The sequence below is a fragment of the Anabrus simplex genome, chromosome 10 (genome assembly GCF_040414725.1).
Source record: "Anabrus simplex isolate iqAnaSimp1 chromosome 10, ASM4041472v1, whole genome shotgun sequence".
Taxonomy (NCBI): domain Eukaryota; kingdom Metazoa; phylum Arthropoda; class Insecta; order Orthoptera; family Tettigoniidae; genus Anabrus; species Anabrus simplex.
The window spans coordinates 50,647,429-50,672,206 of record NC_090274.1 but is presented as its reverse complement, the minus strand read 5'-3'; the positions used below and the strand labels follow the sequence as shown (position 1 = coordinate 50,672,206).

General features: G+C 38.7%; 2 protein-coding genes across 2 annotated transcripts in view; both read right to left on the bottom strand.

Annotated features, from left to right (window-relative positions):
* The window catches only part of LOC136881800 (uncharacterized), a 43,083-nt gene extending 27,472 nt beyond the window's left edge, over window positions 1-15,611 (bottom strand). Inside the window, exons 1-2 of the mRNA XM_068229328.1 lie at window positions 15,492-15,611; window positions 12,984-13,066 (exon numbers count right to left, since the gene is read on the bottom strand). Coding sequence (XP_068085429.1) covers window positions 12,984-13,052 — 69 coding nt within the window. The 5' untranslated portion in view covers window positions 13,053-13,066; window positions 15,492-15,611. The remainder of the gene's footprint in view (window positions 1-12,983; window positions 13,067-15,491) is intronic.
* Window positions 13,731-24,778, bottom strand: part of LOC136881799 (zinc finger protein 710-like) — a 36,975-nt gene continuing 25,927 nt past the window's right edge. The window contains exon 5 of the mRNA XM_068229327.1: window positions 13,731-13,872. Within this exon, the coding sequence (XP_068085428.1) occupies window positions 13,731-13,872 (142 nt within the window). The remainder of the gene's footprint in view (window positions 13,873-24,778) is intronic.

Below are 24,778 nucleotides of genomic sequence, written 5' to 3'. Positions count from 1 at the left end.
TAACATTGGCAACTTAAGGTATAGTTTCTTTGATAAAGTTCCTACATGTTTTCATGTACCAAAATATGAAATAATGAACCTGTACATCAAAATATTGTATGTGTACAATTATAGACTTCATTTACTGCGCTGCATAATTTTTAATGGGTAACTTTAACCAATAACTTTATCATGGTTAGAGTTACATCAGGTTTACATGAAGAAATAATTAATTCCTTTCTGCCAAACGGTCATATGAAATTTTCATGTCACGGGGCTTTTGGTTTCATGAATATGAAGTACTGCATGCCACGTATTTCTTCTTTGACAGATACTGCCGTGGTCATTAAAGATAGCACTTACTGGTCAAAACTTAACAAAGCTATCATCATCGCAAAACAAACTAGTGAGCTGTTAATAAATATATACGACTGACAATTTATGTTCACTTCTCATGCTAGGTAAAAATTTCCTCATATCATATTTTTCAGTCATTTTACAGTGAAAAAAGGATATAGTCAGCATCATAATGTGTCGATAAAAATCGGATTGTCCGACTGTAACTGAGAATATTTGAGGCAGATAAACTTCCTCTTTGCAAGGCAGATAATCTTCCTCAGAACCTACCTATGAAGTTCGAAGTAAAAGGCATGAATGCAGAAAGGACGGAATATATGTACAACAACATTCAAGAGTACTGCACAGCAGAAACACAGGATTTGTTGTGCCCATGGCCGGGAGACATTAATTTAGCTGAATCTGGACCAAGTACAGGACAGGTTATGTAGCAAAAGGAAAAGGCATATGTAATTAAGAACATTCCAGGAAAATTAGCAATAATTCAGTTTTGTTACTACAGGATAAAAATTTTATTAGCAATTTAAGTCCTGAATTGGATACTGATTGTGTGTAGTTTCAGAACATGAAATGAGAATGGAGAGTGTTGCTGGAATGAAGGATAACAGGGAAAACCAGAGTACCCGGAGAATAACCTGTCCCGCCTCCGCTTTGTCCAGCACTTAATTTACAGAGAATGAAAATTATTTTAATATGCAAAGCTGTATTCCTTCATCCAGTGAAACAGTAAGATTTTCTTAAATCCTTAATATATATTTTCAGAGCAGAATACCACATTTACTAGTCGATTTCCTCAAAATTCAATAAATTCTGTCTTACAATTTCTAAGTTACATAAAGTGAACTGTTTAAAGCTATAGACTTCTGGTTTCCATGAAAATGATCACAAATCTACTAACTATTACATGTAAAATAAACCAAACAAGAGATTTTCCAACTTAAAGTATGGTTTCCTGGAGAGTGTCACAAATCAAAATTATCTCGACAACAAATTAGGGAAGATATAAAATCTATATTTAAAAGTGTGTAACTGAAAATAATATATACAATTATTTGAATGGTTTAGAGCGGACTGAGGAGTTAGACAAAGAAGTGTACCGCCAAATGGGGTGAAGTTGGCCGATTTTACATAAACGCATTTTAAAATTTCTAGAAAATAATGGAAGAAGCTCATTTTTCTTTTAAAATGTTGTCTATGGCAATACTAACAATATTCATGGTCTTTGCAAATGTCACACATGTGGCAGATGAAGAGGAAGTAGTTGTAAGTGTCCAGGTCAAGTTAACCACACTATTGGGTGAAGTTGACCAACTATTTGTTTTGTGTTAAATTTGGCTTTATAGTAATGTGCTGCTGCTGGTCTAAATCTATGATAATCAATATGATGAACATGATATAAACTTAAAACAACGTTTTAATATATATAAACAACTATTGAATATTAAAAATTAAGAATTTTTGATGCAAGTTTTCACAAAAAAAATTTCTTTTTTCACACTAAAAACAGTCTGACTGCCTTGTTTTTTTTTTTGCTAGTGGCTTTACGTCGCACCAACACAGATAGGTCTTATGGCGACGATGGGATAGGAAAAGCCTGGGAATTGGAAGGAAGCGGCTGTGGCCTTAATTAAGGTACAGCCCCAGCATTTGCCTGGCGTGACAATGGAAAACCGCGGAAAACCATCTTCAGGGTTGCCGACAGTGGGATTCGAACCCACTATCTCCCGCATGCAAGCTCACAGCCGCATGCTTCTAACTGCATGGCTAACTCGCCCAGTGCCTTGAATTTTACCATGGTGACCACAAATTCAGTTCATGAGAGTTCCTTTAGCAATTGTGTACACTTTGCTTCCTTCATTTTTTTATTCTAACATTTCTTTTAAACACTTTTTTAAAACGTCATTATTATACTTCCTTTTCACTGTAGATCTTCCTTCATAAATATGTGGCATTTTCACACTCTGAATACCTATGAACTAAACTGCACAAAAGAACAAGAACAAATGCGACAATAACAGAAAATCACTGCAGGTACCAACTAAACATGTCAAACCAGCTTCCCTTAGCAGAACCATTGTTGTGCTGAGAGATCACTTGTGAAAATAATTGTATTATTCTTGTTGAAATATCTCATTAATTTATTAGCCAAAATTGTCAACTTCACCCCAATTTATACATGAATTTGAAGGAATTGTATATAATGTCTAGAAATGTCAGTAAATACATATAAATTCATTTTCCAGTTCCACTGACTGCTGATCTAATGAATCAAGGTACAACATACTGAACTTTGAGAACTGTATGATATTTTATCTTGGCTGTCCAGGTGAAAGTTTGAACATGCTTTATAAATTGAAAAATTCAGGATATAAATAAAACAGATGTATTTAAATAGTGCATCAAGGGTTGGAAAAAATAACTGTTGTCACAAATTGAGAAAACTATAAATTTTGATTCCCTATATTATTATGAAAATATTTTATGGATAACATATACATACAAGGGTTCAAACATAGTGGCAACACTGTTGTGGAGATGCTATGCAACAGAATCTAATATTGTCACTGGTTACATACCTACCTTACCTCAGAGCAAATGGACTCGCCCTTTCCACATCATCTGCATGCGCGCAAGTGAGAGAAACACAGTCACTTGTGAGCTAGCGGTCTAACGTAACGTTGTCACTATGTTTTCCAAACTGGAACAATAGAGCTGGATCAAGACTGAATGTGCCAGAGGTTGTAGAGCATGACAGTGTCATCGAGGTCTTCAAGAGGCTTGCAGGGAATCTGCATTGCTTTACAAACCAGTGGCATGTTGGTTTAAAAGGCTTCAATGATGGTCGGCAAACTGCGGCGGACATTCATCGGGCAGGTTGTTCTAAGAGCATCAGTGAAGGAGAAGTGCATGCTATTGCTGCGTTACTGGACAGTGTTCAAAACCAGATGAATCTTGAGCTCAGAACTGTTGCAGAGATTTGACAGGCAGCAGGCCGCTCTATTCGCACCATCAACAGAAGAGGCTCTGCTAAAGGTATACTACAACTTCCACATCACTGGCAACGGGTTATACACAATGCTGGTGACTACACTGAAGGACAGTAAATGTTGCTAACATGTAACTCTTTTGTATCTGTTGTAAATAAATAGTTGCCACTATTTAAGTTCCAACCTTCGTAGTTAGGAACATTTTCCAATTTTTCAGTCAGATTCACCCCAGCAGTCAAGTTCACCCCATTTGATAGTACTTTTGCCAGGGTTCTTTATATAGTCAGGAGCAACATTATGAGGAAAGTTTTCCCAGGGTCAACAGGAAATTATTTGAAAGTCATAGTATATGCAGATGATGTGATGTTGATGTTGTCTGAGTCATCAGTCCATAGACTGCTTTGATGCAGGCTCCATGCCACCCTATCCTGTGCTAAATTTTCCTTTCTACATAACTGCTGCATCCTACATTTGCTCTAATCTGTTTGTAATATAAACACCTTGGTCTACCCCTACTATTCCTACCCCTACACTTCCCTCAAAAACCAACTGCACAAGTCCTGGGCGTCTTAAGATGTGTCCTATCATTCTATTTCTTCTCCTTGTCAAATTTAGCCACAACAATCTCCTCACACCAATTTAATGTAGCATCTCTTCATTTGTAATTCCATCTATCCATCTAACCTTCAGTATTCTTCTGTAAGGGCACATTTCAAAAGCTTCTATTCTCCTTCTTTCTGAGTGAATTATTGTCCATGTTTCACTTCCATACATTGCCACACTCCAAATGATAGTATTCAAAATCATTTTTCTAATTCCTATATCAACAATCAAAGTGAACAAATTTCATTTCTTAAGAAAGCTCTTCCTTGCTTGTGCTAGCCTAAATTTTATGTCCTCCTTACTTCTGCCATCGTTAGTTATTTTACTACTCAAGTAACAATATTCATCTATTTCCTAATCTAATATTTCCTGCATTTCCTGACTTTGTAGGATTGAACTCCATTAATTTTGTTTTGGACTTATTTATTTTCATCTTGTACTCCTCACCGAAGACTCCATCCGTACCATTCAGCAACTTCTCCAGATCTTCTGCAGTTTTAGATAAAATAACAATATCATCGGCAAATCTCAGGGTTTTGATTTCCTCTCCTTGGATTGTGAATCCCTATCCAAATTCCTCTATGGTTTCCTTTAATGCCCGTTCTATATAAACACTGAAAAGGAGGGGGGACAAACTGCAGCCTTCCCCCACGCCTTTCTAGATTACTGCTTCTTTTTCATAGTCCTTGATTCATCACTGCAGACTGATTTTTGATGATGATGATGATGATGATGATGATGATGATGATGATGATGATGCTTGTTGTTTAAAGGGGCCTAACATCTAAGTCATCGGCCCCTAATAGTACGAAATGAGATGAAATGAAATGACAAATTATAAATAAATAAATTTTGTGTGGCTATTTCAAGCCGAGTGCAACCCTTGTAAGGGTGGGCGGCATCTGCCATGTGTAGGTAACTGCGTGTTATTGTGGTGGAGAATAGTGTTATGTGTGGTATGTGAGTTGCAGGGATGTTGCGGGCACAGCACAAACACCAAGCCCCTGAGTCATTGGAATTAAGCAATGAAGGTTAAAATCACCGACCCGGCCGGGAATCGAACCCAGGACCCTCTGAACCGAAGGCCAGTATGCTGACCATTCAGTCAACGAGTCGGACAATGACAAATTAAAAACCCATAAACCTCCACTGACCACAATTCAAAATGTGAAAGCGAAGAGTGAATGGATGGATGGATATGAATATGAAACGATCAGTGGAACCAACCCACAGTGCCTCACATGCAGAAAAGCTGGTGTAAAACAATAACCAAGGGACTGCTTCTACAGCATGATACTGAATCGATGATCCTTGTAGTTGAAAGGAGTCAAAAATCCAAGTCATCGGACCCTCATAAAGGTACTTATCGCTAGAAAAGTAGAACCATGGTATTTGTCATGTTGCAGTACTAATCAAGAGTAGCGTAGACTCGTGGTATTCCACACATTATGGTACTACTCACAGGTAATGAAATTCGTACATGTATTACAGACCTACTGTGTTTCGCACATTGCGGCGCCACTGACAGGCAATGCAAACCTATGGTGTTCGTCACCTAAGTGTACTAAACACAGGGACTCGTACTATCCCGTGGTGTTCCTCATAGAGTGGTTACTAATCATAGGCAAGCCAGAAACATGGGTTCTGTCATCCCACGGTGTCACTCATATTGTGCTACTAACTGCAGGTACTGTAAAAGCCATCACGCTCTCATTTGCTACTAATCACAAACCGGTTTGGTACCTAACATAGTGGTAGTACGCGCAAGGAAAAGCAACCCATGGTGTTCCCCGCGTGGTGGTACGAATCACAAGGAGTTTCATGGTTCTATTATAATCTTCCCTTGGTCGCTCCTTTTAGTTGCCTCTTACGACAGGCAGGGGATACCGTGGGTGTATTTGTCATCTGTGTCCCCCCCCACAGGGGATTGTATGTTTGGTCCATGAGAGGTATATCATTTCCCTCAAGTCCACCAGCAAGCCAGTTAGAACCCCCTTATCCGCCACCTGGGACGCGCCACGTGGTAGTACACCTCTTCCCCTGCTACACCAGTGTAGTAAGTTTGTGGAACTGACTTTTATATAGATTGTAGATAATTCTTCTTCCTCGGTACCTGATCCCGTTCACCTTCAGGATCTCAAGTAGCTTGGTTCAGTCAACATTATATCAAATGCCTTTTCTAGATCTATGAATACCATGTTTGTGGGATTGCTTTTCTTAATTCAATCCTCTAAGATCAGACAAAAGGTCGGGATTGCTTCACGTTTTCCTACATTCCTTCTGAAGCCAAACTGATCTTCTCCCAACTCAGTTTCATCTTGACTTTCCATTCTTCTGTAAATAATACATGTTAGAATTTTGCAGGTACCGAGCTCGATAGCTGCAATCGCTTCAGTGCGGCCAGTGTCCAGTATTCGGGAGACAGTAGGTTCGAACCCCACTGTCGGCAGCCCTGAAGATGGTTTTCCGTGGTTTCCCATTTTCACACCAGGCAAATGCTGGGGCTGTACCTTAATTAAGGCCACGGCCGCTTCCTTCCCACTCCTAGCCCTTTCCTGTCCCATCGTCGCCGTAAGACCTATCTATGTCGGTGTGACGTATGCAAGTAGCAAAAAAAAAATTTTGCAGGCTTGAGATACTAAGTTAATGGTGAGGTAGTTTTCACACTTGTCAACACTGGCTTTCTTGGGAATAGGTATAACAGCATTCTGCCAAAAATTGGATTGCACACTAAATGGAATACTCTCAGCATGCTGGTTTCTCCAAGTCAGTCAGTAATTCAGAGGAAATGCCATCAATTCCAGGTGCTTTGCTCTTGTTTATGTCTCTCAAAACTCTGTTGAATTCTGCCCTCAATATTGGGTCACCCATTTCATCAGCATCAACAGCATCTTCTTGTTCCAGAACCATATTATCTACTTCCTTACCTTGATACAACGGCTGGATACGTTCCTGCCATCTTCCTGCCTTGTCTTCTTTCCTTAGAAGCAGTTTTTCCATATGAGCTCTTAATATTCATACACCTAGTTTTCCTTTCTCCAAAGGTTCCCTTGATGTTACTGTATGCATTATCTACCTTTCCTTGGACCATATAGCATTCAACATCCTCGCACTTCTCCTTCAGCCATTTTTCCTTAGCTGCCCTGCACTTTCTATCCACTTCATTTTTAATGGCCTGTATTCTTTTCAGCCCTCTTCATTTTGTGCATTCCTGTACTTTTGTCATTCATCAATCAGGTCTAGTATTTCTTGAGTTATTCATTGATCATTTGTTGCTCTTTCCTTTCTTCCTAACATCTCTTCAGCAGACCTACTGACCTCATTCTTCTTCTACTGTGCGTTTCCTTCAGCCTTTCCATTTAGTCCCTGTGCAAAATGTTCCTTGAAACAATCCTTCACACTCTTTTCTTTCAACTTGTCTAGATCCCTTCTCACTGGATTGCTTTCCTCCTTCAATTTCTTCAACTTCAGATGGCACTTCATGACCAACAAGTTGTGATCAGAGTTCATGTCTGCTCCTGGGAAAGTTTTGCAATCCAACACCTGGTTTCTGAATCTCTGCTTAATCATAATGAAGTCTATTTGATACCTACCAGTGTGGAAAATTCTAAATTCCCATGGAGGGAATAAGATACTATTCTTTTTTTCCAATAGAGCATGTCATGTTTTTGACCTACCAGTGTCTCCAGGTCTCATCCATATGTACAGTCGTCGTTTAGTGTTTGAACCAAGTATGAGCAAGGACTAAATTGTGACTAGTGCAGAATTCAACCAGCTGACTTCCTCTTTCGTTCCTTTGTCCCAATCCGAATTCTCCTACTGCATTACCCTCTCTTCCTTGGCCTACCACTGCATTGCAGTCTGCCATCACAATTAGTTTTTTGCCACTTTTTACATACTGTATCTTCTATCTCTTCATATATTACAGTATTTTTATTTCCTCATTATCTGCTGAACTAGTAGGCATGTAGATCGGCACTATTATAGTGGGCATTAGTTTGGTGTCTATTTTGACAACAATAATCCTTTCACTATGCTGCATTTCCCTGGTTCAATTTTATGTTAATAATTCTGTAGTGACCTGACCAAAAATCTTGCTCTTCCTGCCAACGTACTTCACTTACAGTATACCAACTACATCTGACCTTAGTCTATCCATCTCCTTTTCAGATTCCCTAACCTACCACAACAATTCAAATGTCTAACATTCCACGCTCCGACTCATAAAATGTTAATATCTATCTTCCTGATGATTGTCCCCTCCCTGTAGTCCCCACCCGGAGATCTGAGATCTGAATGAGGGGACTATTTATCTCCAGCATATTTTACCTGGGTGGAAACCATCATCAGTACATCATTCACACCGAGAGAGCTGCATGTCCTCAGGAGTTAGTTACAGCTGTTGTTTCCTGTTGCTTTCAGCCATGCAGCAGTATCAACAGAGCTAAGCCATGTTCAGTATTATTATTACAAAGCCACATCCGTCAATCATGTAGACTTCCACCTTTGTAACTTCCAAACGGCTGCTATCCCCACTTTTGATGAACCATTCGTTAGTCTGGTCTTGCAACAGATACCCATCCGATATGGTTGCACCTGTGGCTCGGCTGTCTGCTTCATTGGGATGCACAACCCTCCCAACCGTGGATAAGGTCACATGGTTCAAAGGGAGGGATGTGATGTTATGGGAAGAAAATGAACAAAAATTGGAAGAACCTGGCAGAAGGCAATTGAAGAATCAAGCATGGAAATAAGTTTAACAAAAAGTGAGCTAATGAAAATCAGTAGAGAAAACATTAAAATGAAGCATGATATGTGTACCAGAAGAATTCTTAAAGAAGTAGAGGCACTCTTATGTCGAGTGGGGCTCAACAATAAAACATTACACTTGCGCTCTCATGTCGAGTCCCCCTCGACATGACAATATCTTGAACTCCCAGTGCTCCTATGATGACTGTGCTGCGTTCCGGTATTGTAGAGCTATCTAGCAATCTCCATGAGAACACCTTCCCCCATTTACTGTAATTTGCTGGAATTGTACTGACTTTGTAAACCTTGGTTATTCTTAAATGTGGATGATGGTATACTGATGATACAGATTGAATGTAAATATGGCTTCTGCTTCATCTTCGCTTATGGAAGTTGGTATTTTAGAACATTTAGTGGATAGTACCGATGCTTTCAATATCTGGAAACAATCAACTTCAGTTATTGACATGAAGAAGAGAAATAGGGTTGAACTATTTGAGAAACTAAACATAATTATTAAATATATGTCAAGGATGCGAGGCGTTGACCACTTGGGCCACTACATATCATATTAAGGTTTTGTAGTGAAAAATTTGAAATGCTGGAGGAAATTGTATTCTAACTATTGGGGTGGCAATAGTCAACACTCTTTTCTCCATAAAGGTTAATGCACCGCAAATCGCACAGACATTTCATCGCAGAAAACCTTCCGGACACATATGATCAATGAGTGGGGGAGTACACAATAAAAGTCAAAAGTGAGGAAAACCATCTACTTGTGATGGTGAAGAATGAATGGTAAACTGCACATTATCAACAAGATACTTGGTAAACAACAACAAAGACTATGCTGTCTGTTCAAATAGGAGAACGAAAGGTGAATGAAAGGAAACAGTTTACTATCGCAAAATGTGTTCAAGAAAACCTGGTATCCACACAGAAAACTTTTTTGAAAAGTACCACACAAGAAAATGATAAGAATTAAAGTATTTTGTGTTCTAACTGAAAATATAGTTCGTGTAAAATAACTTAATTTTAAGTTAGATTGTTCTGCAGTGTTCACTTCCTACAGCTGTTCACAGTGCAGAAATAAATTAGGAGTGAAGCAGGAAGTAGACGCTAAGGGTAATGGAGTTCAAAAGGTTAAATACCGAGGAAGTTAAACTAACTGGGAAAGGAAACATCACGGAAGAAATTTTGGGGAGGATAGTAAATTGCTCAAAATATTATTCCTGTCTATGAGACATACCTGGAAATTGGAAATTACCTACCAAAGCTAAAATCATGATATACAAATCATATTATTTGATGATATTGACCTATGGATCGGAATGTTGGACTTGGACACACAAAAAAAAAAAAAATCTAAGTAGATTACAAGCAACACAGATGTGCTTTCTGTTGAGGGATCTTGAGTGAAAGGAGGTGGGACACAATAAGAAATGAAACAACACAAAACATACAAGACATCAACCCCATAGAAGAAACTATGGAGAGAAATAGGCTGAAATGATTCGGCCTAGTCAAAAGAATGGGACAAGAAAGATTACCAAGAAGAGCTCTGGAATGGACAGAATTTGGAAAAAGACCAATTGGTAGATCACAACAAGATGGAGGGAACAGGTAGAGGATGACATAAATCAGAGAAGACTACAATGGGAGACACTGATGAATGACAGACTGTAGGAAAAAAGGAGAAGATTGGAAAAGGCTATGTGAATGATCTGCATAAGCAGAAACATATCAGAAGGAGGAGGAAGAAGAATATTATTTGAAAAAAGCTAAAATGTAAATGACAGCCAAAATCATACAATATCTAAGAGTTGGGGAAAGGTGGAGACAGATTAAGCAGAGGCACTGGGCAGCTACCAAGGCAATAGAGCAGTTTGTATGTTCATAATTGTGGTTTATCATGTTTGCCCTCTGTTGCTAACCAGATCCTGTCAGGGTCCCATAATGTCTCACCCACCAAATCCTAAATGTGACAGATCAGTGGTGACAAAAATATGCAGACCTAAACTAGCCCAATATCCTCTGTTCGATTTCACTCAACATTTAAACTCTAATTATTATATCATGAACTGTGTATAGTATAATAACTTCTCACAGAAGTTACTAAAATTATGTTATTCCTAAGCTGATAAATTTTTATTTCATTTACTTAATCTGTCTCAAATTACAGGTGATCATAGGCACTCTAAATGTCAAAACAGATTTATAAAATAGTAGCCTATAGCAGTTATGAAAAAAGGAAATGAGAAATAGCAAAAAGAAAAAAGAAAAAAAGAAATTGTGATTTACAGCACACACCATGCAGTAACATGAAAATTAATGTGCATCGTCATGCCATTAAGCTCTGTCCTTCATCTTCAGAGGTAATCATATTATGTTAGGTTGCCATCCTGCAGCAGTATTTGCAAAAAAAGAGGCACTGTAATGCAAGTTTCTGGAAGGCAAGAAGTTGAAGATCATTTGTTGCAGCATCAAAACATAATGGGGAGTTGCAATCACAGGAAACAAGCACAGCAAGACTCCAGTGAAAGTTTTTAACTTGTTACAAAGCTATAAATAACTAGAAAATTTGTATACTGAACTTTTAAACAGCATCATATCACTGCATTTCTGAGAGAGGTGAAAAGAACATGGCAACAACTCCAAAGGCAATATTCTGGAATGAGTTATGAAGCCCTGTTGCAGGACCTTCTTTGCAGGTACCCGCAGGATATTGCAAAAGGGCTCAGTGCCTAACTACAAGGCCATGTCAGCACAATGCTGACTGGATTGCAACGTGCCCCAGTACAATGCCACCTGTCAAAGTTCTTATCTTAATTCTCTGAATAATCGCGTGTGGTATATTTTAGAGGAAAAAGCCAAGTCAAAAAATCTTGTTGTTAAAGGCAACAACCTCAATACAATTAGAAGTAGTGCATGCAGCAATATACAACTAGCTGGTTGTTTGTAGAGGTTTGTCACAGTACAGGGAGGATATTTTGAGTAATTTGTGTATATGGCACACAATGTACGGTCATTAGTAAATAAATAATATCTGTGCTTTATTTGCAGTTATAATTTCCCAACACACTAGTTGGCTATCTACAAGGGACAAAACTTATTGTGTGACTACGTAAATAGTGTGTTAATATCCTTATGGATTCTAATGAAGGCAACAACATAGATGACACCTTAGCTGATTTTGAGTCTGTTGCAGAATCAATAATGTGCGTAGCATCTTTTCTCTTTGTTAACTTTGCCTGGCTGTATGGCATCAGTTTGGAATTAAAGGCTGGATATATCATAAATTTACTTTTGTTTCGCTGTCAAAGATAATGATGCCTGTCTGATGGGTAATGCCTATAGACAAGATGCTGAGAACTACGAGGGCAATTTTTATGTGAACCTCCGATCAGTCGCAAAATTCAGTCCACAGCGAGAAGCCGATGAAGCCTTACGCGGATGTATTGCGTAGTACCTCTAGTATGCCCGTCGACAGCGTCTCATCGCACTTGTCAGTTCTGAGCATGCAGTGAGCACATAAACATGCATAGAGCACTAGAGTCACCTGCCAAGTGAGAAGTGCATGCTGTCATTCAATTTCTTCATGTTTAGGGGTGTATTGCCACCAATATTCATTGACGAATTCATAATGCATACGGTAAAATTTTCATGAGCGACAGTAAAGTGCAACAACGGAGCAGGAACTCTGAAGTATAAGTACAGACATTCATGATGCAGGCGGTCAGAGATGGAAGTGACTCTCAACAAATGATCTTGTTCAGCGAGTTTATCAGGCAATTCGAGAAAATGGCATTGCACTCCTCAGCACAAAGAAATAGAATGACAGCACGCACTTCACAGGGAGGGAGACTATTGCTCCAGACGTGTTTAAGTGTTCACTGCACGCCCAGAAACGACCAGTGTGATGTGACTTGGTCAAAGGGCATACTAGGATACTGTGCAACACATTTGCATAAGGCTTTATCAGCTTCTCACAGTGATTTTAATTTCATAACCGGTTGGAGGCTGAAATAAATATAGCCCTCGTATTTTGTGGAAAACCTTGCCGGAATTCTTCACGCTCTTGGCTTAGATGGAACAAATATGGTCATATCTAGCATTTTAGTTCCATTGTACATGCAATGACATAAGACAAAAAGAACGGTTTCAATATCATTGTGATAAGATAATATTAAAACAATCAATACCACGAAACATGGCATGATTATCACTTCCCTATAACAGCACTACAAGTGGGTCCCCAAACTGGAAGTTTTAGCATTGAGACACATCTCTAATTAAAAGTTCACTTACACAATTGGAAGTATCTTCTGCAACTGTCAGCAATCCTGGCTCACATTTAATGAAGTGTGGTTCCTCCATGCTGATTCGAAAACCTACAAAATGAAAACAGCTTCTTTAATGTTTTAAAAATTAACAGATTAAAAAATATGTAGAATACACTGATTTGCTATATGTTTTATGCCACACTGACAGGTCGAGGAGTGAGAAAGATGCAACCATAACCTTAATTAACTTTCCAGGTGAGATATGGAAATAGAAAGCAACAGTAAATCGTATTTAACACAGTGAGTGCCGAGCCGATTATAGCACACTATTCCACTGGTGCCACGTATGTATTTTAATAGTATTCCACTGGTGCCTAAGCAATTGTATGCGTTGAAGACTGTTTATACAGTCTTGGGATATATTTATATGATGTACTAAGTAAACTTTATCTCACCATACCAACGTCATGTGTGACACCATATGGTGTCACAGAAATTTTTTGACATGGAATGTGCAACACAAATTTCAAATACAGGAGATTTATTTGCTAATTCAGGCTAACAATATTTATGAACACCTAGTAAAATGCAAAACAAGTACTTATATTACATTACATATTGTTGTCAACAGTTTTCTGATAAATTGAAACAATGAAAATATCAGTCTCGGCATGAGTGACAGGCAGTGACACCCACATTGCAACATAAGCATTAGACTTCCAACAACAATTAACCTTCAGTCACTCTTTGTTGTGAAATGATTCAAAGCCCTTCAGACTAAAGAAAGGTGTGTCAGGACAGGTTCTGCAGACAGTTGACACCCTTTTTGTAGCAGAAACAGCAGCCGTTCTGCCCATGACCTTGCAAAGTTGTTGATAGCAGCTTCGACACCGGCCTCAAGCTTTCCTGCAATACTGAAAGAAAGAAATAAAAAATTATTTTATAATTAGTATTAACATCCTTCAAAAGTGCAACAATATTGAACTTGGTAACACTTGCCAGGTACTTTTCTGTCCTTCCGTCTTGTTGCTTTCCCCAAGGCAGTGGTTTTCTCTCTTCAGTGTATGTCTAACAGGATCGTTAGTTAGACAAAGCAGAGTGCTGACCACGTTCCTTCAAAACTGAGCAAGACATTTCTCGTTGTCCAGTAGTCCGTGTCTTATTGTACAGAAGCAGTGTATATGCAACAGCAGTACCAAAAAGAATGTCCTCTGCAACTATGTGGTACCATAGGATGGTTTTCCTCACTGCAGTGTGATACAAAGAAAGCATGTCTGCAACATCTATTCCTCCTTTCATTTTATTCTATATTATTACCATTTTCGGTTTAACCACATCCCGTAATAAAATGTAGCATGTGCCATTCTCCATTAGTTGAACAGCTACTAGCATTGCCACTAGCTGACATATAATGGTAATTCAACACAAATACATTCCAATATTAGCCCATCCAAAAATAAGAACATAAAAAAATAAAACTCACAAAGGAAACAATATGGGATACATAACAACAATACAAAACCAACATAAGGCCTAATGCAGTGGAGGGTACAGATCACTGGCAACATTAACGAAGTGGTACACCTTCATCTCATCAGGGAACATTGTTTTACAGAACAGATGGTAATTCAGCAGGTTCTTTGCAGATGAAATGTACTGCAGTCTCAATCTTGAAGCCTTACTTATCCCGACCAATAGTTTTGTCCCTAGCTGGACCTAACTTATCCAGACCAATGGCTTCATCATAATCCATAAATTCCCACATTCATTAATTCAGCTTCTCTTGCCACTATCAAGCACAGAATGCACTGCACAGGTGTTGCCCTAGAGAATACTCTAACCTGGATGCCTCCAGAGCGCCTTTGCTCTTCCCAAGCACAAAGCTTTTCTCTCTAACCAGTTCTAACAATGCAGACCAATGATCTTCTCCCTACTTCCTTAGACAGTCCTACTGCAGCTAGATGCTCTGCTGCACGTTGTGACCATTTGAAAATATACTATTTTCTCTAGAAGTACTTGACTGAACTACAAAACAGTAATATTGACTTTAAAGGAATATCTAAAAAGCAGTGTCGGTACCGAGCTTGTAGCTGCATTCGATTAAGTGCGGTCAGTAGCCTATCCAGTATTCGGGAGACAGTGGGTTCGAACACCACTGTCAGCAGCCCAAAGATGGTTTTCCGTAGATTCCCATATTCATACCAGGAAAATCCTCGAGCTGTATCTTAATTAAGGCCAAGGCCGTGTCCTTCCCACTTCTACCCTTTCCTATCCTATCGTCGCCATAAGAAATATATGTGTCGGCGCAATGTAAAAACAACTAGTAAAAAAAGTAGTGTTTGCGTTAATCTACCAGCACACACACACACACACACACAAAAAAAAAGTTCGTGCAGTTTTCTCGGCTAGTTACAGAGTTACTAAAAGTACTTCGTGTTAGATTATGAGGCCCCCGGCAACATTAAAGTGACCACAGATTACCAACTATCATCGGTTTATGTATTTTAAGGTACAGGCAATTTAGCTGACTCACCCTTTGTTGCAGAGAAAGATGTTCAGGTGGTCTTTATTTCACGGTCACATGTATATTATTTATTTATTAACACATGTAACTTTTGGTAAGGGATGTACAGTAGGCTAACGTAGAGATTTTAGTAGTTGTGGGGAGTCGGGCAGAAAAACACTGCCAAACCTTGCTTTCATGTCGCGCAGCTCGAAAACGAAATCCCAATTTATTTAACCCGCGAGTGGTCGTTATATGAGATTTTCTCTCACATTATTTTGTATTGGAGTTTACTTCTCACTGATGCAAGGGAGGTAACTGCTCCCTCTTCTAGGTGAGTTGGTAACTGTTGTGACTTAGGCGATTCACATTTGAAGGGTAGCATCCCCTCCACTGGTCGGAACAATGATTCGTATGAGTTTGTGCGCCTGCGCCCTGTGTGAGAGGTTCTTTCATCGCGCGACCAGTGGCGTTGGTGTTATGTTGAAGTCGAGAGGGAAATTTTAGGCGTTAGTATTTGATATAAGTCGCGTGCGAAAGGTCCTCCATTTCCAGTTACTGATAAATGAGTCTTCAAAAATTATGAGTCAAGGAAGAATGCTGTAAATAAACGCTGTTACAAACTCCAGCTAACTCAACTGTTGGAGAAAAGATCTATTTTACTCTATTCTTGCATTCGTATTGCGTCTGTCAGAAAGTTCTGTATTAATAACAATGTTATTGGTTTTACGTCCTAACAACTACTTTTTGCGGTTTTCGCAGATTCCGAGGTGCCGAAATTTTGTCCCACGGGAGTTCTTTTACATGCCAGTAAATCTACGACTGACGTATCTGAGCACCTTCGAATGCCAACGGACTGAGCCAGGATCGAACCTGCCAGCTTGGGCTCAGAGAGCCAATGTGACCGTCTTGAGCCATTTAGCCAGGCACTGTTGTGAATATTACGTACTGACATGTTGCTGAACTAATGACTAATTTCCATTAAGGGGTAATTTTCTTCTGTAATATACGGATAATTACTTCATATCTTAAAATCCAAAATGGATAACGCAGTTTTTCGTCTCATTTCCGTAATTCATTTCACTCTTACGACCCGAAAAATTGTGGAAGATATATTTATTTTAAATGAAGCTTAATGTGAGGTAAAGTCTTGTGCGACCACTCGCAGGTTAATTTTCATTATTCAAAGAGCTACAAAAACTATATCTGGGAGCATCAGCATAACACTGCATCTTCTTCTTCTTTTCCTACCGCTTTTCCCACACCTGTGGAGTCGCGGGTGCGAACTGCGTCGCACATGTGGATTTGGCCCTGTTTTACGGCCGGATGCCCTTCCTGACGCAACCCTATATGGAGGGATGTGATCACTATTGCGTGTTTCTATGGTGGTTGGTAGTGTAGTGTGTTGTCTGAATATGAAGAGGAGAGTGTTGGGAAGGACACAAACACCCAGTCCCCGAGCCAGAAGAATTAATCAGAAGCAATTAAAATCCCCGACCCGGCCGGGAATCGAACCCGGGACACTCTGAACCGAAGGCCAGTACGCTGACCATTCAGCCAACGAGTCGGACATCAGCATAACACTGCATATTTCTGTTAATCTGTTAATAGCTGCAACAGGGCTAGAAGATTTTACTTTTATATATATATATATATATATTTGCTTTACGTCGCACCGACACAGATAGGCCTAGGAGAGGAAAGGAAGCGGCTGTGGCCTTAATTAAGGTACAGTCCCAGTACTTGCCTGGTGTGAAAATAGAAAACCAGAGCAGTGATTTCACTGTTGGTTTGTTTTAAAATATCCTCCACAATGATGCACAGAACAGAATGATGGCATACAATTTGATTACTTAGAGGTACCGGCATGTAGAACTGTACTGTTAATTTGACGGAAACATGCAGCTCTTTTTTTTAAGCAATTAGTGGGGGAGGGATTGCGATCTAATTACCATCATACTGCTAGCTTGGGTTTGAGCATTTCTTAAATTATAATTACGTATGTTTACTTTAACGTAACTCCCCATAAGTTTTGACATTCAAATAAGCGAGTGTCGCTCGCTCCCTCCAGTACACGGACGTCACAAAACAGGGTGTCGAGATCGAGGAGATCAGAATTCCCTCAAAACGTAAACTTGCATAAGCTCTCTGACAAGAAAACCTTGCTAGCATGTCCCCACTGAATCAGTATGCGTGCACAGAGTTTGGCGAGAACTTTCACAGTTCAAATTACTAGGCACAACTCCCACTCAACTCTGAGAAATTCAAGGGCATAGCCAAAGAGAGGTTACTGGGGGTTAGAACATCCCCTACCCCATTGGAATTTTAACAAAAGAAAATAAACAGAAACCGACAATGAACAAGTGAAAGTCGACTCAAAGGGTTAGCAAAATTGTTAAACCGACAGATCTCTTGAATCTAATTTCTAAGAAACCTCAAAAGATGGATTTTAGTTTGTAGTCTAAACATACCATCCGTCATTAAAATATTCGCTTTGATCATATTGTTTGTGTTCTGTACTGTAATGTAAGAATTTTTAATGTACTGGCACTGCAATCTGAATACGGTATTAATTTACTTGTACCACTGTCCTTATGACACTCGTGCATATGCAAACCACATATACACAAGGACCTTCATTATGTTCTATCATCATTTTGTAACTAGAACCAGTAGCGGCGATTAGGGTGGGCAAGGGGAGGCAGTCGCAACACCCCCCCCCCCCCCACTTTGTGGAGAAAATATTACTTTTATTACTGAAACCAGGAATTACATATTTTTTAAGGAATTTGTACAAGCCCTGTTATATTATCAGCTAATTCATTCCTTTATTTTGTTTAATCATTAACAAGATGTTTAGCGGAAATACGCTCAAAATATCGTTCGTCCCCGCTCACTAATTTGTATAACACCACAGCAAGTAGTGGAGACTTTGCATGTGCTGTGAGGAAGAGTAACAGGGGTGTGTATAATTATATATATTTTTTTTGTTTGCCAAGGTCGTGGACACTGAGGTATGGTTTGCCCGCTTGCCACGCGCATTCGTCAGTCTGGCAGCCTCTGTAGTGTCTGTCACTTTCTTTGTGTGTAGTCAATTACTAAATTATTTTAATTGTATAATCACACCGTACATCTTTTTAACTGTAATACATGTGTAACATTATTTCTTTGGTGAAAGTTTTATTGTATAGTATTGAATCAATATCTAAAAAAGCTATTATACCACACTTAAGATGGTAAATTGTCAATCTTTACCTCTCTGTCGAAATTTGCTCAGAGAGCATAAAAAACCTTACCCTTTACCTTTGTGTAGATTTCTATTTCAGTTTTGATGTATATCACCCTCCCCACCCCACCCCCTTCCCTGCTGCTATATCCCACAAACCCGGGTAGTGTTTTGTTTGTTGTCTGTATATTATTTTCTTTACCCCTGCACTTTTACTTCTCAATTGCCGCTACTAACTAGAACTCCCTCTCTCCCCCCCCCCCCCCCTTCAGTCAGTCCTTGCTACGCTACAGAAGAAATTGGATATTCAACTCCGTACTGTTTTTCGAGCGTGCTTCACAAGACCAGCAGCATGCATTATATTCCCATAACAAATTTACAGTGCAATGAGCAAGCTTTCTGCTTCACAAAGTCAAGAATCTCATCTCCATATTCCTTCTATGGGTCTGTTTTAATGTTAAATATTTACATTATTTTAATTACGAACACATCCTTCACATGCTCGATAATGTGCATAAGTCATCTGTTCATCACTCATTCATAGATTCATTCGGACTTAATGATTTTGCATTTAGGGTCAGCGGTGGCGATAATTGGTTGAAAAATTAAATTTTTATTCCATTTTGGCCTGGAAATACACACAAAATGCTATTTGATGCAGCTAACCAGTTCTTACAGAGCCGCAGCAAGTAGTGGAGACTTGCGCAGCAGAATGTAGAAGCACAATTACTATCTGATGACACAAAATCTTAGCTGGGCATTAAATGAGTTTTGTATGCGAACAAGTCCATGTGCTGCAGTGTGACTGAAAGGGGATGAACATTCACTTCTCTGGCTGATATGAAAGTGTTCACATTGGCTCCTGGCTACAACATTAGTATGACAAGGCTTCATTTCCCTCCCAGTAGCTCAGTAGTAACTATCCCTTCCACCACCTTAAATCCCCTACTTACCCCTCCAATCTCAGTGCTTAATTCAGGTTTGTGCCTTCAGACTGTAATCACACTTCTACCATGTTCTGTGAGGAAGGGAAGTAGGGGTTTATTTTTGCCAAAGTCATGGACAATGAGGTATGATTCACCTGCTTGGCATGTGCATTTTTCAGTTTCATACAGTCAATGAGTCTGTTGTAATTCAGTCTAGTGCCTGTTACCTTCTTGGTGCACGGTCAATCCTGAATGGCTTCAACATTGTATAATCATGCTGAACTTCTGTTTAATAGTAATACATGCATAATTTATCTTTTGATGAAAATATTATAGCATAGAATTGAATTAAAATCTTGGATTTTTATTTTTTAATTTTTTTGCTATTTTCTTTAAATCGCACCAACACAGATAGGTCTTATGGTGACGATGGGATAGAAAAGGCCTAGGAATGGGAAGGAAGCAGCCGTGGCCTTAATTAAGGTACAGCCCCAGCATTTGCCTGGTGTGAATGGGAAACCACCGAAAACCATCTTCAGGGGGTTCGAACCCACTATCGCCGGATTACTGGATACTGGCCGCACTTAAGCGACTGCAGCTATTAAGCTTAATGATTATTATTACCACAGTTAAGTTGCTAAATTGTCAACCTTTGCTACTATATCAAAATTTGCTCAGATAGCATTTAACAAAGACCTTATCATTTGGTATCTATATTTTTCAATTTTGCTGTCTACATCACCCCCCACCACTGGTGTGGAAATTAAGTTTTGTTTGAGCTATATATGTTGTTTAAGAAGCTTTTCTCGTGGACAGTTGAGATTTTCTTTTGATGATGCGGAGCACAGTTCTCTGCAAAATGTAAAGAATTTCACCTTATTTTCTTGACATGGCATAAGCCCAAAAGCCTATACAGTATCATACACATTCCAGTTCTTTACTTGTTCTTGAAGATTACTTTTTTTTCTCGTTAACGGTAATATTTCTTTCAAATATCATACTCCAGTATTCCAGTATTTTTATGTCAAGGAACATCCCATGTAAGCTGTGCATGGGAGCAATTATGAAATGATTGGGTCTGGCACTACCACATCTCCTTTTCGCAGCAATAGTTGTTTATCTCCTAATGTATGCACACAGCTTAGCACAGTGTTTTTCAAGGTAATTTGAGGTACATGCTTGTTTGCTTACCTCTCTCCCCGAACAGCATTTAAGCCAATTCAGTTCTCTCACCTAACCTGAAGGGGGTTGATCATGGTCTTTTAGACCAGGCACATACATTTTTTTATTCTTTTTGAAATAGATTCACGTATGAAGCTTCCTCCTTTCTTGTACCTTTCAATGGTGTAGTGCACTGTTCAATTTTGTATATGTCAGGTAATTGTATAAAACCCAAGGATTTTTGCACCTCTACTCCTTCCTTGTACCATAATGAATATATTTAATAGCATTTGACATAGCCTTCAAGTGAACTGACGATGGTCGGCTGGTGTACCATAACCCAACATGTAGCTGATGCTGATGGCTGGTGCAATAATAAATCAACACATTCTGATTTCAAGAAATTGCCATTTATATTGGTTTCAGGCTACAAACCACTGAAAAGTATAAAACCAGAGACTGAATTAGAATTTTTAACATGCTGTTTTACTGATAATTTGCTCACTGAAATGACTAAAGGAACCAATCAGTATGTGATAACGATAATAATAATAATAATAATAATAATAATAATAATAATAATAATAATAATGTAAAATTATTTGTCTTAAATTGTACATATTGCTTTTATTTGCTGCAGTATAGCTTGCTGTAAATTTTTATAGACCTAAATACATCATTTAAGGGCAAGTGCAATCTCTAAAATCATGAAAGATGAATACAGGTCATATCAGATAGAAATTCATATTTAAAATACGAATAGTAGAGACAATATAGAGAACTTCAATTCAAGTGGTAAGGGTTAAGAACACATATAACAGAGTGATGAGCAAGATTTTCATGTCGGTAGCACGAGTTTCCTAATAATTAATTCATCTTGATTTCTAGTCATACAGAGAGAGAGAAACAAGAAAGGAACACATAATAGGAAGAACACAATGGCAAGTCAGGGTGAGAAGAGGGAGCAACAGAGAAAGGAGACAAGGACAAATATGGAAACACATAAGGACATATTTTCATACACTGCTATTATCAAATATTTAGGCTCTCTCATCAACAATCCCAATTCTTCTACATCCATCTCTTCTCAGCCCCTGACAAGCTTCTTTATGCTTCCCAATTTCATCAGGAGGGCAGGCATCAACACTTATTGAGGGGCCAACTCAATAGATCTTCAGTCTTCATATGGGAAGTTTAGGATAAGAAGAATGCCAGATAAGTACAGGAAAAAGGAACAAAGACAAAGCAAAGGTAAATACAGGTGGAAAGATATTAGGAGCACTGGAAAAAAATTAATATAATAATCATAATAATGCTATTGGCTTAACATTCCACAAACTACTTTTATGATTTTTGGATATGCCGAGGTACTAGAATTTAGTCCCTTGAGAGTTCGTTTACATGCCAGTAAATCTGCTGACATGAGGCTGATATATCTGAGGACCTACAAATACCAGTGGACTGAAACAAGATTGAAACCTGTGAAGTTGAGGTCGAAAGGCCAGTGTCTCAACTGTCTGAGCCACTCAGCCAGGCACAGGACAAACACAAAAGGAAAAAAACGATCCCAAAGCAATAATGTAATAAAGGAACAAACAAGTGTCAAATTATACAGGGTGTTCGGAAACAACATGAACTGAGTATATGAGCATTAGAGCGTTGGTCACACAGATAAGTCATTTGAAACTTTTACGTCTATATCTCACGCTGTTGTCATTTTATCAGCTGCCGAATGTAGGCAATCAGACTGCTTCAGGCTGAATTCAAATGGGCTGTACAAGGCAGTGTTAGGTCACGCTTGAGAGCATACCAAGAAATTGAGCTTCAAAAACCAACTGTGGGTTTCAGCCAATGCTATCGCAGTGTGCTTGCTATGGGCAAAACCTATCGCCAGGTAGGTCCTTATCCAAGTCGCTCCCCTGGAGAAGTTTGTTTCTTCTATTGATGTTCTCAAGCCAGTCATAAGCCATGTGCATATATTGCAATATTGCCTCACAAAGCCGATCGGAAATCACCTCTGAAGTGATATAAGGCACTAAATTCAGCATCTGATATAATGACAACAGCACGAGATACCTTTTGCTATTTTTGTTATTTACATTACGTTGCACCAACACAGATAGGTCTTATGGCGATGATTGGACAGGAAAGGAATAGGAAGGAAGTGGCTGTGGCCGTCAAGTTCAGCCCCAGCTTTTGCCTGGTGTGGAAATGGGAAACCACAGAAAACAATCTTCAGGGCAGCCAACAGTGGGATTCGATCCCACTATCTCCCGGATGCAAGCTCACAGCTGCGCACCCCTAACCGCATGGTGAACTTACCCGGTCGTGAGATATCTATTTTTTTTAAAAAATTATTTATCAGTATGACCAACCCTCTAACGCCTGTATGCATAGATATGGGAACAAGAAAGTAAAATGTAATATGATGAACACAATGGCAAATCAATGTGGGAAAACGGAGCAACAGAAACAGGAGACAAGGACAAACACAGAAGGCCAAGGTCAATCTCCATATTTCATAAACTGCCATCTTTAAAAAGATGCACTCTCTCCTCCACAGTCCCACATATTCTACATTAATCCCTTCCCAGACCACAAAGGGTTTGTTCCTGCTCCCCAGCATCATCAGGTGGGTGAGTACCAACAATCAATGAGGAGCCATTTTGACACATCTTTAGACTTGAAATGGAAAGTGCAGAATAAGAAGAAAACTGGATAACCCAAGGAGAAAAAAGAAGAAACACAGAACAAAAGAACAGACTGATATAAAAGAATTGGGATTGATCAGGAGTGCGCCTGTCAATTTGAAGACAGCAGTGTATGAAAATGCAGGGATTTCCCTTGTCATTTCATTTCTGTATTTGTCCTTTTCTCCTATCCATCACACAGTGCATATTTTATGCCAATTTTTAAGGGGCCTGACTCCTACACAGCTGTTTTAACATTAAAAAATTGGATTTCAGATGGAATGTAAGAAAATCAGCAAACAATGCTCACTGAAATGATATTATCTACTCGGCCCTATTTAGTTTGATATTACACTACGAGATATTTTAGCTGTTCGCTTGCACTAGGATAGTTATTAACTTCGAGCACTAGACTGATAGCGCCTTCATATTTTTGAAATCAAGATAGTAAAACTGAGCACATAAAATACAAAGCAGAAAAAGTATTTTATTTTATAACAATGTAAAATAAATATATTACAACAGTCAATCACTATTATGACAAAAAGTACTCCACATCCTTTGCAGTCTAAAGGCACTAAAATGAATCAAGAAGGCAGAAACAGAAATATTGTACATTTCAAGATTACTGATGTGGTGACAAGCAAGTTTAGAAAACTTAGTGAGTGCAAGTTCCTAACTTTACTGTATAGTGTAGTACACATATATTTTTTATTCATCATGATGTAGAAAAGGCAATAAAAACACCTTAGACATCAAAATATGAAGAAAGCACAAACCAGCTTCCAACGTCATCAACACTAAAAATCATTTAACAGAGAAAAATGTTTTCAAAATCACACAAGTTTCACAAATATGTTATGAGATTAATATATTACAGAATTACAGATTGTGGCAAAAAATTGAACTTAAGGTTCTCAAGGTTTCAGTGTTATGTAAAAATGTACAATGGTGCCATACAATGAATGAAACAATAATTGTGAAGAATGAATTCAAACCAAAATCAGTCATTATTGCCCCTTGGTAGTCAATCAAACAACATAGTGCATTTATCATTTTTGTATGACAATCAAATAAGAGTAACAAGAAGCTTTTTCCAATTGCAAAAGATATTTTACCCTCAACAATATAATACACAAAAAGAGGTAGTGAAAAATGTTCAAACAATATTCTGGAAGAAATAAAAGTACTGAAAAAAAGAGTACAGTTACAGCAGGTTGCTTATTGTACAGATAAGACAACCATAAATTTGGGCTTTAATAATAGTGTTTTCCAAAAGTTGTCAGGTTAGAGCCAAAACATCTTGAATGCAAA